The sequence below is a fragment of the Acanthochromis polyacanthus genome, chromosome 9, assembly GCF_021347895.1.
Source record: "Acanthochromis polyacanthus isolate Apoly-LR-REF ecotype Palm Island chromosome 9, KAUST_Apoly_ChrSc, whole genome shotgun sequence".
NCBI classification, from domain to species: Eukaryota; Metazoa; Chordata; class Actinopteri; family Pomacentridae; genus Acanthochromis; species Acanthochromis polyacanthus.
The window spans coordinates 31,909,070-31,926,481 of NC_067121.1; the positions used below are offsets into that span (position 1 = coordinate 31,909,070).

General features: G+C 39.8%; 2 protein-coding genes and 1 non-coding gene across 4 annotated transcripts in view; 2 read left to right on the forward strand and 1 right to left on the reverse strand.

Annotated features, from left to right (window-relative positions):
- Positions 1-415: 415 nt before the first annotated feature.
- Positions 416-5,541, forward strand: LOC110950759 (leptin receptor gene-related protein). Its single transcript, XM_022193524.2, has 4 exons — positions 416-567; positions 930-1,005; positions 2,786-2,972; positions 3,981-5,541. Exons 1-4 carry the CDS (start codon positions 552-554, stop codon positions 4,095-4,097), a joined length of 396 nt encoding a protein of 131 aa, XP_022049216.1. The 5' UTR covers positions 416-551; the 3' UTR covers positions 4,098-5,541.
- A 4,809-nt stretch (positions 5,542-10,350) lies between these two features.
- LOC110950756 (cAMP-specific 3',5'-cyclic phosphodiesterase 4B-like) overlaps positions 10,351-17,412 on the forward strand; it is a 52,387-nt gene continuing 45,325 nt past the window's right edge. Inside the window, exons 1-2 of one of the 2 annotated variants that reach the window (XM_051953231.1) lie at positions 10,425-10,492; positions 13,242-13,310. The gene's annotated coding sequence lies outside the window, so the exon portion shown is untranslated. Of the gene's footprint in view, positions 10,493-13,241; positions 13,311-17,412 lie in introns of both variants that reach the window. The other variant, XM_022193517.2, reaches the window with a different exon arrangement.
- trnad-guc (transfer RNA aspartic acid (anticodon GUC)) lies at positions 16,184-16,255 on the reverse strand. Its single transcript has one exon. It is a non-coding gene; the product is annotated as a tRNA-Asp (tRNA).

A 17,412-nucleotide genomic window follows, 5' to 3' on the forward strand; every position in this document is an offset into this window, starting at 1 on the left:
TGGCTAATGTTAGCATTAGACAGGAAAAAACGAAGAACACTGTGTGAACATGCAAGATGGGCAGTAATTTGCAGTAAATAGGGCACACTATGAGACATTTATTAATAATTATAATAATAAGGTAACTTTATTTGTAAAGCATTTGATAATAATACAATCATTTATATAGATTTGGCAACTTAATAGGTAACTAAAGCTTTCAAATACATGCAATGAAGGAGAAAACAGTATTTTCCTCAGAGAAGTAGTGGAGTGGAACATTAAAGTAGCACAAAATACCTCAAAATTACACTTATGTGTAATATCTGAGTAAATGTATTCAGTTCCTTTACACCACTGGTACAGTCAGCCTTTTATGACACTGCTGTTGGTGATGTCGGATCCAGGCAGAAAAGGAGCTACTGCAGCTTTAAGAGTCACCTGATGAAAAAGAAGGAAAAGCTGATGGAGGAAGCAGGAAGTTCGTCTACAAGAAGAAGGAGAGGCTGAGGACGTAAACAATACACAAAGAACAGAGCAAAACCCAAAGTTTTTTTGCCCCGTTTACCGCAATGGCCGGCATTAAAGGTATTTTATTTCGGCTTTAGTGTTCCGGTTTAGAGTTTAGTTTTGGTTTAGTCACGGAGTCGTTGCGCGTCAGGAACTTTAACTCACTTTTCAACATCTTCGAAAGCCTTTGATGAAGCATTTCGAAAGTTGTCATTACATGGCCTAGATTTGTGGCAAGCCACCAGTGTCACTTGTAAAGTTATTTATCAGTTTAAAGTTAAAATGAATCGCTATTTTTTTGTTTCTTGACAGTTAATTTACCATTTAAACAACTTTGTAGCGACCCTAGCGTGTTTCAGTTTTGTTTCCTTTTATAGCTTTGGACTTAAAACGTCTCTGACAGTGATATGTGATTAATATTAAGTGTCTTTTCCACACAGCACTGGTTGGTTTGTCCTTTAGTGGTGCCATTGGACTGACATTTCTTCTACTGGGATGTGCACTGGAACAGTACGGGTAGGTTTTCTGTTCAAACTTATGTAATACATGTTTTATGGTGTTTTATGAAACAGACTTGACCTCATATTGGAAAGAGATTTCAAGGATTAGTTAAGATATTTTACAGTGAGGTGGAGTCGTTTAAAATTGCCCTTGAATGCCTCCTTGATCAATTTGATATTGGCCTGTCATAAAATTGGGTGACTTTTAATCAGATGACTGAAACAGAATTGTAAAAACCAGTGCAGCAGAAGCCTATAAATTATGTCACTTGCATTAGTCAAACTCCAAACTGTCTGAACTCTGTAATTAACCTGAAGGCAAATCGATACTGCAACTTAGGGCTGCACTATATAGCACTTTAGCATCGACCTTGCAATGTGCACATGTGCAAATTAACCCACACACATTGTGCTGCAACGAGAGAGAAACTCTGCAAAGGAGGGTTTGGTTGCAAAAAGAAACTGCTGTATGCAAATATTTTGGCTACAGAAAGGATGTCAGTGACCAAAAACAGGCACTCTTGACAATGTCTTGCTCGACAAGAGGCAGCACAACTAGTTTGTGTAAATCTGCACCACAGAGCACGGTATAATAAATACAAAGCCAGATCTGAAGGCCGTTTCAAGCAAAAAGTATTTTAAATGCCTTTGCTAGTGTTGCACCATATGAGAAAAGTGTGTTTTTGGAAACTTTAAAAAAATATATCATTGCTGCAGATGCACTTCCCTACAAAATCAGCCCAATCATTAATTCCCAGGGTTATTCAAGTGCTGCAGTTTCTCACATTGCAATTTATTTGCATCTTAGATACCCTCTTTATTCTTAACTTAAGACTTAATGATAAATGTCTAATTACCATTTTCCTCACAGATATTGCAGTTTGATTTGAAATGTACATCTTCAAAAGTCAGTGAGGAAAACAATGAATGTAGGCACACAAATAAGAAACTTGTAGGAAAACAAGTGATTCAAATAAATCAAGAACAGCTGGAGGTAAAATAAGACTAAATTAGTACCTAAATTGCTTTGATGATGAAAATGAGTCAGGCTTTATATTGTTCTGCATGTTATTCCCACTTGCAGGTGCGCAATGAGTAAACACAGGAGAAACGATTAGAAGCGTGACTGTCATACAAAGAGGAAGACATGAATTTGTAAAAGCACTGGCACGGCAGTTTAAACCCCTCAATCAAATGTGCTCCAAAATATGCAATTTGTGTTTTTTAAAATAATAAGACTGGGCATTTGGCAGTCTAACCACAATATTCATACCTTAGCCACAAACAGCTGCTGAAAGTTTCTGTCTGCTCAAATTGAATAAAACTACAGGCATGACATAAACCACAATACAGAGAGATTTATAGTTATTAAATGAGTCAAGATAAACCTATAAGCAGCAGCACAAGTTTATCTGCTAAAAAATGCTGCTGTTAAAGGCACTACAACAGTATTATTTTATTCATGAGCCTTTGCAAATTTGAGTTTTTACATTACATGTACTTGAAGACACTTATTTAGAATAACTTTATTGCAGACAGAGTGTGAATCTACTGAAGCAAAAAGAGAAAATACCAACAACAACACTGTTATATAAACAGTCATTTAAGTTAAGCAGCTTTTTATCTTCCTCTTATTATCATTAAAATGCTGCCCTTTTAAAAGTGCTTAATTCTGCTAAGGAAGGATACAATTATTGAGCATTTTGTTTAATCGATTGTTGAATGTCTTCATTTGGGGCTGTTGTTAAGTTTGCTGTGTCTGTTGGATTCTGAGACACCTACACCTGTTTTTCTAGGGTATACTGGCCGATGTTTGTCCTGATTTTCTACGTATTAAGCCCCATCCCGACCTTCATATCCAGACGCCTCAGTGACGACAGTGACTCCTCCAGCAATGCGTGCAGGGAGCTGGCCTACTTCTTAACAACTGGCATCGTAGTGTCAGCTTTCGGGCTCCCTATTGTCCTAGCCCGCATTAACACGGTGAGTGTTCTTTGCCAATGCTGAAGTATTATAGGTTATTTTTCAGTCACTATAAATGGAGTTCGAATTTAGTAATATACCATTCTGTGATTAAGTATGAAGAAGAGAGTTTTAAAAGTATTGCGCATGTTTGAAATATAACATTCTTAGTCTCTGAATGAATTGATCGTACAAGAAGAGCTACAAAATGTACCAAATCTGGACATCTGCTACCAGATTAGTTTGAAAGAAACTTTGAAATGCTGGTACACATAGCATCACATATAACACAAATACTACATACATGCTTGTTATCTATAACATTGACGAGTTGTGCAGTCATGTAGTTATCAGAAAAGCTAATAGACTGTCTTTAAGTAAAGGAAACCTTCATGGCTCTGCATCATCATCATTTTTCAGCTGCACAGACACTGTAAAAAATGAATTATTTTACTTTTCTCAATGCATTTTTAATTGTTAGTTATAGAAGAGACTAAAAATATGGGACTCACAATGTTCAAATGTTATTCATTTAATGTGGTCATGGAAAGTAGAACGAGTCTAGGTAGCAGCGGTCCTCTTTGAGCAGAGATGTTACACTTCCTTGATGCTCATTGCCTTAGCATTGCAGCTTTAATAAAACACTGCATGTAAGTAGTCTGATTTGGGGGTTTATTGACTTGTATGAACTACGGTGACGACAGCTACAATCTTCTGACACCATCCATTTGGTACCATAATAGCCTACATAGCCAGAATGTAGCATGCATGTTAACAGTTGGATTTCAACACCACATAGTTGCATACTATTGGTACTCAGTTGTGAAATTAGTGATGCAAAATCCTCAAGAAGTGTGGAAAAGTGTGGCATTTTGAAATTAAAACTGTGTGGGAATCATGTGCTCGTGTGGATGTATCAGTGCTGTCTGCATCATAGTAGGTCATATATTTATCTCTTATACTGTGAAAAAAAACATGACTTTTAAAATGTGTTGGCCACTTGGTTGAATAAAATTTTTTCTCCTGCAGATCCAGTGGGGTGCCTGCGGGCTGGTGATGACCGGAAACGCCGTCATCTTCCTCACCATTCTTGGCTTTTTTGTTGTGTTTGGAGGTGGGGATGACTTCAGCTGGGAGCAGTGGTAGAGTGCCTTTGGAGAGAGATGGACAGATGGGTGGGTGGGTAGGTGGATAGTTGAGCGAACGGACTGCAGGCTGAGGGGCACGTGAGTCCTGCCCTCAGTGGGGGATGATGTGTAGGCTGCAAAATGTCAAACTAGACCAGCATGTTACCAGGCCGATTTTTAGATGAGGGGTGGTTGGAGACAATACCATGTACTCTAATAATGTGCCTCATGTCTGGGACCAGGGAGACGCTGTTGCCTAAACCTCTCTTATGCACCATCACTGTCCATCTTTACCCATGTATTTTAGCTTGTCATGCCTTTGTTTGAACCCCCATTTCACCCTGCTCATTGCAGCTATCTGCTATTTCATTACGCCTCAGTTAATCGATATCATAAAGGGTTCCTAAGTAGTAACTATTGTAATCTACACTGCAAAGCTTACTGCATTATCTGTCCTCAGTATTCATGGAGGAAGTGGCTATACTGATTTGTACCTTGCTTACTATGAGCACCGTTTGCTGTTTATAGTGTAAAGACAGGGCAAGTTATCTTAATCAATGCTATTTGACAGCTAGTTACAGGACTCCTAATCAGGTAAAGGTTATCATGTTTGTATGATGTGTGTCGTTCTTTGTTTTTTTTCATTTTGCCTTAAGACTTTAAAGCCTTACGTTCTGTTCCAATGCAATCTGTTTACATTTTTCACCAAAGATCATTTTAGACTGCAAAAATGGAGCATATTCCCCACTGAAGTGTGAGTTTTGGATTTGTGCTATGCAGTAACATGATCCTCAAAAGCCAGCCGAGGCATTTAGCAAAGCGCTGTTTTGTGTGAACGCTCCAGAGACAGTAGCTCATTTTAATTTCCTGTCCACGGCAAAGAAAGTTCAGCGAAAGATCTAGTATCATAAGTGCTATTTTTACATGCTGACTGGTAAATACTGTACATGTATGTTTGTAGGCCAAGAGCACTTTGTCCTAGCGGAGGCCTTCTTCTCATTCATAAATGCCTGCGTGAAACAATGTATGTTTTAATTGACAGAGAAATCACTGTGTTTGGATATTGAGTGGTTTTGTCTTTCATCATCAGGAGCCATTGAGAGGGCCTCAGTACCTATAAATTACAACTACATCCTCATGTTCTATTTCACCATTGTCAGTAACAAACCATGAATGGAATTCTGAAGTGAGACTATCACAGAAACGTCTATATGTGTCTTGCATAATTTCTATTTTCCTTCGTATCTGACCCACGACTGCTTTACCGAGTGAAATCATTTTCACGTGTGTATGTAACTGACATGTTCAATATCATCTCCAGGAAGAAAGTTTATTTCTGTTGTGACTCCCGTACCCACATTTTGAAAACACTAAGGAGTGCTGAAGAGCTCTCTGAGGTTACTTCGGAAGCTCCTGACTGCATTCTCTTTTCTAACATTGATTAAAACTCTCTGTGTAGTGAATCGAATGGCTCTGTTTGCTGTTTGTAGCTGGCGCTGTGATGAGAACAAAATGTGCAAAAATGGATGGAAAGCTTGATTTGACTTGTGTAAAGCTTGTCTCTTTCCGGTGCTGATAGACGATGCATTCATCAGACACCTGCACACTGTTTACACGATACAGCAGAAGTAGTGACGGTAGCAAAACTCAGTAATGGCCTCCCACGAGACGCAGACTGGGAATAAAAAAACAAGGAGAACTGGTGTGTGGGTGAGGGTGTTTTGGGGTTAGATATACTTCTGTCTGGCGAGACTTTGCGAGCGAACTCAACACCTGACTGACAGAAGTTCAGGTGCGAACAGCTGCTAAATAATTTGTGCATTTTTGCAATATTTAACAAGCAGTATGTAAAACCCGTCTGTGTTTTGCCTACAAGCCCATAATTTACACTGAAAATGCAGCTTTTCTGTCTGGTTTGCCATTTACAAACGCACGAGCATCAATGCTTAATACAGCTTGGGAATATTGCAGTTGTGAGCAAGCCACATAACAAAAGAATAATAACAGTCAACATTATCTATTCAGGGTTAAATGGGATGCGGTAGAAATCAAACCGTGCAGCTGTAGACAACTTCAGTGGGTTTAATTTCATCCTCTGTTCGTGTGTGTCTGGAATGCACTGAAGCTGCCTCATCAGTTTAAGCCTTGTGTGTTTCCTCCACAAACAAAAGGAGCCCACAATCTACATATGAATTATAATTTGTATGAAAAACAAATATGCTGCCCGCCTTCAGTGATTGCAATTCACAGGGGGTGAAGGACACACATATGGAATAATATCCCACAGGCAGGTTCATATTAGTGCAGCCGTGTAGAAAAGCATCCAGAAAGTCGTTCATGCACTGTATATAATGCCTGAAAGTGCTTGGTTGAGTCGAGTTTAAGAAATGAGTGGGCACATCAGAGATCAAAAGCAGATGAACACCCAAAAGTTTGTTTCTGGAGGTCAAAATAGCTGTACGAAGACGAGAGACGCTGCTGTGCAAAAAACCCCAAAAACAAACGCCAAGATGGGTAAGAGGTGGAGAGTGACTGGGAGCTTTTGTGCTGATAGACTTGACATTCTGATTCTGGTGTTGAGGGACATGACAGCCAAGAACAACAGTGCCAGAGGGGTGCATTTTACCACACTGAGGTAGTTTGCGTTGGATTTCCAAACAGAATTTGGCTCATGGGCTTGTAGACGCCAAATGATATCAGCAGAAACAGAAAGAGGCTGTGGATCATGACAAGCTGTCTGTTGCCTGCATATTTCATGAAGAAAAGCTGGGGATCGAATGACCTTCGCTTTTGTTTTGTTAAGACTGAATTTAAAAGAAGAACCCACTAACCCCAAGATTACATCAGTGATTTCGATGCTGAATCATGTCCTCGAACCCACAAGACAACACCTTGATGGTCTACAAGTGTGTGCAGCAGGGAGAGAAAGTGCTTGAAAGGGATGAAGTCAGGCTGCATTTCAATCTGTGAAAGACAGACGTTGAGGAGAAAATAACGATGAAAGGGAAGATGAAGGAAAAAAAAGGGCCCAGGGACACCCATTCATCTCTGTTCCAGGACAGCTGTTGCTTGGCAACAACCAAGGCATCAAAATTATTCTAAAACCCTCCTGAGTCTGGCCTTGAACACAGCACAATGCAACATAACACGGTGCAACACAGCATATGCTGCGGATGTGTTCTACTGTAGATACAGTGCACTGCAGCTGTGGAAAGTTGTAGAATAAAGGAGAACATTCAGTCAAGTGCAGCCAATGCAAAACAACACAGGTAAAGTGTAAAAGAAATGAATAAAGCAACAGTATAACACATCGCAATGCATCATGGGGGAACACAAAGACACATCGAACAGAGGTTAGAAGGATGCAACTAGCATTCAGAATGATCACTTACAAATTATTTATTTATGTATTTACCCAATTTGTTTTTTCATCCCTCATTATTACATAATTTATTATTATTATTAGGTATTATTACTGTGACTATTCTATCCTTGTTTGTTTTAATTTGTCATGTTTCTGTGAGTGTGTGTGGCTTCTGTTTTCTTTGCTTCCTCTGTTCCTGTGTTTTATCCCATCCTAAACCTGTCACTACGGCTTTGTTTTGGTTTTTGCACTAGATAGATACATAGATTTAGCTAGATTTTTTATATAGACAAATGATTATTTTTTGGCATTATTATTTATCAGAATCTTCACTGACAGCCATCTAAACTCAAATCATGAGCACACGTTTCATAGAGTATATGAGAGGAAACACTAAGTTGGGAGGGGTCCACGGGTTCGTCCCCCAGAAAATTTGAAATCGAACATTCTCTGCCTTCTGATGAATTTTTATTCACCGATTTGTTGCTTCTCTGCATCACATGTGGTGCAGAAGCTTTTATTCATGTAAAATAAGACACAATATTCCAGCTCCAGGTGACTTCTGAAAATATAATGGAATGAATATGGACCGAATTCTTTTCTCCACAGCTGAGTCAAGGTTATATGAACTCGTAATTCATAATTACATAGTAAGAAAAGATTCGATTGTACCCCAGGCTCCGCCAACTAATAAAGAAAAGACATGGGGGGGGGGGCATTCAAGAGGTAATGTGTGCAATAAAATAGAGAAGAAATGAATTCAAATTAAGTGAATAATAGTGCAGACAAGTTTAATAAAAGTACAAGCAGTTTAGACCAGACTTCATAATAACAGTGATTTGCTTAAAAGCAGTGGAAAAAAAATAATTGTCTCTAGTTTACCCTGAAAAGTGACTTTATTTGGGTTCCAAGGGGAGCTGATTTCATTAGTGGTCAGCATAATGACTGACGGCCATTTCACTTTGTCTGGTCAGAATTCTGAGCACCGCTAACCAACCAGTCTGCAGATCTCAGACACCTTCCAGGCATGTACTCAGCAAAAAAAAAAAAAGAAAAATGGTGCCAGAACATTCTGAGCTTTGTAGGCCTTAATTTTAATTCTATATTTAGAGTCCCTCTAATAAGTATTGACCCCCATGAGAAGTTTTCTTCTTTCATTTCTTTTTTTAAACATTGAATTATGGTCTATTTAATTTGACATTTTTGACAAGAATTTAGAAAAAAAAAAAGATGAGTATGTCATGTCAAAGTCAAAATAGATTTCTGTGATGTCAATTAATTAAAAATTGAAAAGTGATTGCATTAGCATTCACCCACTTTTGCACGGCTCACCTAATTCAGCACGTGGATGTGTCTCAATGATTGCAGTATAACAGACACCTGTATCTGGAGCATCCAGCCACTGATGACTCAGTACTCCTGACTACTACTACGCCATGAAGACAAAAGAACACTCCACGCAGCTCCATTAAAAGGCTATTGAAAAGCATAAGCCAGAGGTTAGATATAAAGGAAATTTCCACTCCTTGTCGTCACTGGGTATCCCTTGGAGTACAGTTAAATCCTCAGCTAAGAAATGGAAGGAATATTGCACGTATGTAAAGCAGGCCATCCTCAAAAACTGAGTGACTGTGAAACAAAGAGATTGTTGTGAGAAGCCACCAAGACACCCATGACTCCTCTGAAGGGGTTAACAGGCTTCAGCAGATGAGATGGGAGAGACTGTTGTCTGTTGTTCACCAGTCAGAGCCTAATGAGAGAGTGGCAAAGCGAAAGCCACTGTTAAAAAAAAACTAATATTGAATTTTGACTACAGTTTAGAGGACATTTGTGAAACTCTGAAGTCAGCTAGAAGGAGGACGGACCACACAGGAATGCAAAGAATATATAACTCGCAGAGACACCAGGGCGAAATACCAGCTTCCTGACTGAAAGTCTTGGTTGCAGTTACAGTCATGTGCAGTGATTGTGGGAGGAGGACTCAGGGTGGTGGACCAATTTAAGGTGTGGAGGACCAGGCTATCACTCCTCATGAGTGCCAGGTGGGAATCTGGAGCTCAGTTTTCAACCAGGTGTAATCAATCCTCCACATGTCATCCAGACACAAAGGCTGTGCAAGGTCCATTCCCCCCCACCCCACTCCCCACAGGCTCCTCTTACATTTTCCCCATTTCACAGTAAAAGTTTTAGCTATTTTTTTGTTCAAACTGATGAAGTCTCACATGACTCTTGTGGTAGCAGTAAAGAAAAGTTTGTGAGCAGTCTGTACATGCTTATAAAAACACATTGTGTACTACTAAAAATATGCAATTAATATAGGTATCTCAACAGTACTTGACTTACTGAATCAGTCACTTTAAAGCAGATGTTGCACCTCATTGCACTACTACAGTTTTACATTTAAAAAAATGCTTTTCTCTATTTACTTGTATATTTATATTTAATACTTGCTTTATACACCTGTTTGTTATTTGTTATACTTTTTTGTTTTTGTTTTTTTGCAAGTGCCAACAAAGTTTCATTGCAGAAATGCAATGACAATAAATATCCTTGAATCCCTGAGTATTTCTTTTGATTTTGTCAGCCCAGTGAAAGGATTTCAGCATTATTTGAAAATTAGTGAGGTCATTATCATCAAAGAAAATAAAAAGAAATTATTTTAAGAGTCAGGTGCAGACACATGATGATAGGGGGGGTTCTTATCCCGGTTTGACCCACTACACGTAAGTGCCATTTGAGGAGATAATCATTTCAGGACAGAGAGCCTGGAGGGGAAATGAACCCACGGTGACTGATCCACACTTTGCTCCGGCTGCGGGGACCTTTAACGGAAGCCGGGCGGGCCGTAGCGAGGGAGGCGGGGACCGGAGGATGTGCGTCGCCGGTGTCGAAGCCAATCGATGCGCTCGCGGGTCCGTGAAGGGGAACGAGCGCGAACGGAACAAACGGAACCTCATAAAAAGGGGGTGCGTGCCACCGGAGAGCCATAGAGAAACGGAGGAGCTCACAGAGACATCACCGGGAGACGGCGACAGACGGCCACGCCACCGGTAAGACTGCGTTCAGACCGGCCAACGGCACACACCGTATTACTGAGCTGCTCCCACCGAAAAAAAACATCACATTTTCATCTTTCTTTGGCTTTTATAGACCTTTTCCTGTCTACACTCCGTGTTAGCTTATTTTGGCGACTTGCTTAAAACTCACAAATAACCGACGTTTTCGAAGTTTTGATGAATTTACTTTCGAAATTGACCTTTTGAAGTAATACACTGAACGATATCGGATTTAGTCCTTTCTGAGGTTTTCACAAAGAATGTTCAGGTGGCAGGTTTCCGTCATTTGAGCTGCACAGGAGCTATTTTCGAAGGAAACACGATCGCCAGTCAAATATCTTGAGTTGCACTGAAAGGTCCTTTTGATTCAGTCATATCACGTAGGATTCTTGTCCGTATGTAGGCTGTGCTCCTGAGGCGATCTCTCCCCCTCTGGACTTTGCATTGTGGGCATCTCTCTTCCTTTTTGTCAGCCCGTGTGTCTAGTTTGAAGCACTTTTTCCAAGCTTCCATAAATACCTTGCATGAAACATGAGGTCAAACACGGTACACGCATTCAGTCATTGATTTCTCATATTGCAGTGGAGGAGACTAATTGAGTTTGAATAATATTTGGAACAACTGAGAGGTGGGTGGTGAGGGAAAAAGAGAAACTCTGAGCAAATGTTGTGCTGGAAAGCCTGTGGATGCCCACATTTACACATAAAGAGAGGTGACTGGTCAATAAATTTCCCCGTTGTGGGATTAATAAAGGTTTTATCTATCTATCTATAAACCAAGTATCATATGCCATTAGACAGTGAATCCAGTTGGCATTGAAGCTTAAGTCCATGAGGTCACCCTAGATGCCTAGAAAATAAATGGCACTTGTTAGGCTTATTATCTTGTCCTATGATGATATTAAAAAAAAAACAACTTTATTTCTGTAGTGCCTTTCAAAACCAGTAACAAAGTGCTTTACAAAATACAGTAAGCACTAATAACAATAGAACCATTATGTGTCTCACTAAAAATAGAGAATCAATAAGGATATTTTATGCGCTTTGTATAAAAGAGAGTGGGATTGGCAGTGCCAGCATTATGTTCATTGTCCCTTTTTGTTGTTGTTTGTGCAGAACGTTTTGAAATTTAAATATCTTGACCACTATTTCTCCGTTTATGTGAAGTATTCCAACTGCTACACATATGACATGGGGTGTGTTCTGCTACTGCAATTCTTTTTCAGTGGCACATCCAGTGTTTGGTGCATGAGAACAAATTGGTGACACGGACACAAAAACGTGCACGCTAAAACATCAGGCGAACACATTTAACTAGGATGAAGATTTGCAGTTGACCTGTAATCCTGGTATTCCTCTCTAAATGTGCTGTTCACAATGGATGCTGGAAATGTATTGTTGCATGTAAATGTGTCCTTTGGTGTTAGGATTTTTTAGTACTGAAAATGAAACTCTATTAGATTCTGCTTAAATATGCACAGGTCTTTGCAATCTAGGGTTGTGAATTATCACAGTATTTTTCTGAGCGTCTGCTTTTTCAAAAAACTTAATTTTACTCTACAGTGAAAGACAAAAAAAGGATTGACTCATCTCTGAAGTATTATGTTTCCCTCTTTTGCAAATCATTTTTACAGCTGTGCACTGGTTTCACATCCCACACAAGTTCTCCTTTTATGCCACACTAGTGACATTTCATTGTCGTGCCATATCATCGTGTTACACTTGAATCCCTCTTTAAAGTGTTTGTATTGTCTGCCTAGTCATGGGGTATGAACTCAACTGGTCGTGTTTTTAGTTTCCATCAGTGCTGGAACAACAGTGCACATACATCCAGTGTCTTGTATTAAAGGGCTGCTGGACTGATGACTCATTTACTGGCTGTTTAATGGCGTTACTGGTGATGTGGTTACTATACGGCCTTTTCTGTCATTGAACACTAATGTTTGGCTTCCAGCTGATGAATGCATGCTGTGTAAGGCATTTGCGTTTCAGACTGGCTGAGTGTTTGTCATACTGGGAACTGTGATGAAAATCCAGCTGATTGCGAATACAGAAACCATTGTGTGTATGCGGTTGTTTGTTAGCGTACGTGCTTGATGTCAAACTGAACTGTGATTGTAATTGCAGTCATGCATTTTGGAAAGCGTACCAATTGTACATTTCGCTGAGTGACTTTTCGAATGACTTTGGCTTAACTAAAGTAGGATATGCTGTTTATTTATTACATAACCCGTGGAGTCATGAATTAATATCTCTTTTTTTTTTTTTGTGGTCAAGCGGTCCTTGTTGCAGATCTAGCCAAAATGCTGTAACTGGTCGGATTTTTTTTTTCTTTTCGATATTTTGCTGCGTGTCACAATCCAACTTTTAGGGTCGGCGAGATGCAATAAAATACTAGATGTTATTTGGTTCAGGTAAAGGAATTTATTACTCGGTAGCTAATTAAACATAAAAATGATAAAGACCACATGACTGGATATTGCCAAATCACAGAATGGAATATAACCAAATGAAGGCTAACAGTTTGCTAACTGAGCTAAGCACAAACAAGCAACTATACTCCCAAAACATAGTAGCAACACCACCACAAGCTGGGAAGAGGTCTGGAGCTCCAGACTAATCCTTATGAGAGCCAGACATAATCAATCCCACTCTCTCCACAACCTTCCAGACACACGGCCACCAGAGGCCGTGACACTGTGTAGTGTGATATGTGTAATTGTAATCCGTTGTCTGTCGTTCAGGTTGACAATTTGCTGACGTGAATTCTCGCTCCTCCTTTCACCACTGCTGCAAGCAGAAACGCTTCATCTGTAAGTACACTTTCTCAGTGTCTGCGGGGAAATGTTGTTGCCACTTCAAGCCTTATTGCTGACTAGGTAGTGTAGTATTTCGGTTTTGATTGTATTGTGGAGCTGTTGGTTGAACACCTTTTCAGTGCAGTAGTCAGTATAAAAGGTACTCCTTATGTGCATTTGTACCAGTTGATATTTTCAGATATGTGGTAATGTCTTGTGTAAAGTAAAAATACCCAAACAGTTAATCGTCTTGGAAGATATCCTGGTTTTATTTGCCTTAAGTTAGCCTGAATGTCTTTGGGTTGGCCTGGCAAATTAAACAATTTGAATTTGTTTTTTGCTCTAGAAAAGTGTGATTGGACTACTTTTGTAATTTTCTTGCATTTTATAGACTCCACTTTCAATTGATTAATGGCATAAAGAATGACCATATTAATAGCAACCATTTGTCACAGCCTTGATATGTGGATGCTAGAATAGATCCCAGTGGTAGTAGTGTGTTGTGGTTCACAGGCCTCATTAGTAGTTTCACAGCATGATTTTACCGTCCTGTGTGTAAAGGAGGCAGGAGATCATATTGATTTGTTCGCTTCAGCCTGAGTAGTACCTCTGAGGAGCACGGGTCAGAGCAGTGCTTCATTGCTGTTGAAATTTGCAGTCATGTTGACCTGGAGGTTGCCAGCTGATGACACTCTGCGCCTCTCTGAATCCTGCAGCCTCTGCCAGGCCTTCTGTTACCACCTTACTCTCCAAGTCATTTGTTGTTTTTCCCACCCTCAATCTGTGGGAACACTAAATTTCCCCTCGTGAATGGATTCTCGATGAAGTGCTGACACAGGCAGTACTTCAATCACAATACCTCGGTAGATGCTAAATAGGGCGATTTGAATATGATGGAGTAATTAGTGTATTAGTGGGTGTTTTTATCTCCCCAAAATGGCACTCCCTCTTAATTGTTCAGCAGCTCCAATCAAACGGTGTGTCGTCCAGAGTCAGAGCTGCCATGTGTCCAGATCCCATCAATTATTTCTTTTCTTGTTTTGTTTGCCTGGCCTCTGTCTTGGTTCGGCAGCATGACACTGAAAGGTCGTGATGAATTAAGCATTGATTCGCGATGCATGCCATCAGTATCGACCAGTGAAGGCATGTTCAACTTTCATGTTCAGTGTTGAATTTGGTGATTAGACCAACAACACTGACAATCTAAGTCTGTCAGGCTGGATATTTACCGCTTTATTTCAAAATGTTATGTCATTTTACATGTGATTTAAAGCAGTATTCTTCTTTTGCCTTGTGAATATTTACATTGATGTATTTTTTTGTCTGCATCAGCCTATGGACAATCACATTTTGAGTAGGCATAATGATGTAGATCATGCTTACAGGAGAAACCTGATTCTCTGCAATTGGGTAGAAAAAGCTGTGGCTACTTCAGTATTAAAGGCATTATGGAGGATGCTTTTTTTTTTTGTTTAATTTGTCTGATTCACATAAAATGAATATACTGACCTTTAGTGGACTTGTATGTATGGTCTCTAAAAAAATAAAAAATTAAAAAAAATAACTGTGGACATGGCAGGACCTGAAAAACATCAGCCAATCATTGCGCTCGGACCGAGGCGTTTGGTTTGCTCCCTTTCCTGTCAATCAAAAATCTTCCGGCTCAGGCCTAGTTACGTAGATTACGTACGCCTTGGACTTACGTGTTTTCTGTATGTGTTGCTTTGGTATAGCTTCGTAGTTAGCTGGCGACTTGTTTTGCTCATCTTTTTTTACATAATGGCAGATAAAGATCCAGGGGGACCCAGCCGTAAAAGACAACTTCACGAGTGCTACGCAAGTTTCTGGAGGGGGGCGTTTCTTTGTAAATGTTAAGAGGGGGGAGGTTAGAGGGGGGTGAGGGAGAGGTTGTATGTGCACATGCTACGTTCAAAGTCGTAGGAAATTAAATCTCCTCTAATGCCTTTAACTGGCCAAAACAGCTTGGAAAATATTCTACTATTGGATGTTGACAAAAACAGTATTTTTGCTTCCCTAACATTTGGAAATCTTTCATCTAAATCTCAAAAGTAATCTTTGTGATAAATGCTAAATATATTCAGAAAAGAAAGTAAACGGTGCAGAATACTACTTATACATCATAATTACATGACACAAAGGGTGGATTTCTGCTCTAAGATTTACACTGTAAGAATTCAGAGCTCCAAATCAAACTACTTCCCTAATTTTGTGTCACACTGATAGATTAACTTTCCCATGACCTAACAAGCACATAGTGTGACAGTAGAACGATCCCAAAAGGGCACATTTGGCTCGGAGCAGCATGCTTGGTGGCTTGTTCTCTCTCTCTCTCTTTGAATCTGTACAGTAGGGCAGTGGGTTCCCTGCATGCGGCCTCCACAGTGACGTCACCTTTGAGCTGCCACAAATTACTGTGTTGTTTCTCGCCCTCCTCAACAAACTCCTCTCAGTCTTCGCTTGACTGAAAAGCTCATTTCTGCTGGAATCTGCTTCCACACTGAACGCAAGCACAAAAACAAAAACTTCCCACTGTGATTTAGTTCGGGTTTTTCAGTGACAAGTAATCTGAGTTGACAGGTGTTGATTGACTTTCATTTTTACTCAGAGAAAATGGCTAAGAACTGTTGAATCATCTTCAATAGGTGTCTGAGTAGATCACATGACAGAGGAGTTGATACGATTTAAAGGAACACTGTCAATTATATGTATTGTAAGATTTTATTTAACACCTGCCTCTCCCTCCCTCATGTAGCATTAATGAACACTCTATACATTTCATTATTAGATTATCAATAATTGTTGGCAGATAGAATAGCCTTTATTGTCATTGTACAGGATACAACAAGATTAGGAATAAAAGCTCTTCACTCCCCGTCGGGGAATCGAACCCCGGTCTTCCGCGTGACAGGCGGAGATACTGTCCACTATACTAACGAGGAAGCTGTGAAGTCTCTGCTTACATCTGCATAATGTTTAAACCATATATTAAATGTTTGTTCTAAAGATATGGGGTTAAAGAAAAGACGGCGTGACTTTGTGTAAACATTTACAGGAATGACCCTCAACCACTTCAGCTTGTCTGTTTCCATTGTGGCTGTGACAGCTTTGACCACAGTCTAAAATCAGAGTTCTGCGATCACGTAGGAAACGGAACAATGGAGCGTTTGTTATGTTGGCCTGTACAGTGATTTTTACATGATTGATGTTGCACTGTTGGAAAGGAGAGGAATGCCATGAAACAAGGACATGGAGAGGGCAGAAAAATGACTTTTGTTGCAGGATTTGCCCTGCCCTAAAGTGGCCTGCAAGTTTCTGCAGTGGAAAATGACTTGGTGTTGGTTGCTGTGAAGTAAGTTGCAGACATCTTTCACCCCTTTAAGCAACTTGGTGACTATGCCTTCTGTCAGTTATTGTGGCTCTTTTCATGATTAATCAATAACTCATTTGAAATCTAAAATGGTGAATATGTTATTCCTGTTTCTTCAAGCTGCTTGTTTGGGCCTACAAACGGTTCCAAGCAATACCAGCTTTTATGTTTGAAAATTTACTTCAGGTAAGTCAGTTAAACTATTGCAGATTGCTTTCTAGTCAGTAAACTGATTTACTCAGCCCAACCTATGTGGAAAGCAGCTCTGGTGTATCCATACTGTGTTTGTAATCTCTAGCATTGTTTATCTCAGTTTGAAATGGCACTGAATAGTTAGACTTTTTTTTTGTGCATTCAAAGGTGTTTGCGTTTTGTATGAAAAATCCAGCTTAGTAAGTACAAGAACACCTGCATGAAGTGCAACAACTGCTTTGTGTGTTGGACATGCCCACACAAACCGTGTGGGAAGGACAGATAAGATTAGAAAGATAACAGTGAGTGGCTAAAACTTAGTGCAACCTTCCAGCAATTTTTTAAAAACTTTTTGTTTATTGACATGCAGTTCTTAGCCTTATATTTTTACAAAAAAATTAAACAGCTGACTCTTTGCTGAGGGCGTCTGGCAAATATTGATTGGTATAAGAGTCAGAGCTGTATGAATTAGAATGGATGCGTCTAAAATGGCAGTCGATCAGAAAGGATTCTCAGCAGTGTTTTGGAGAGAAGACG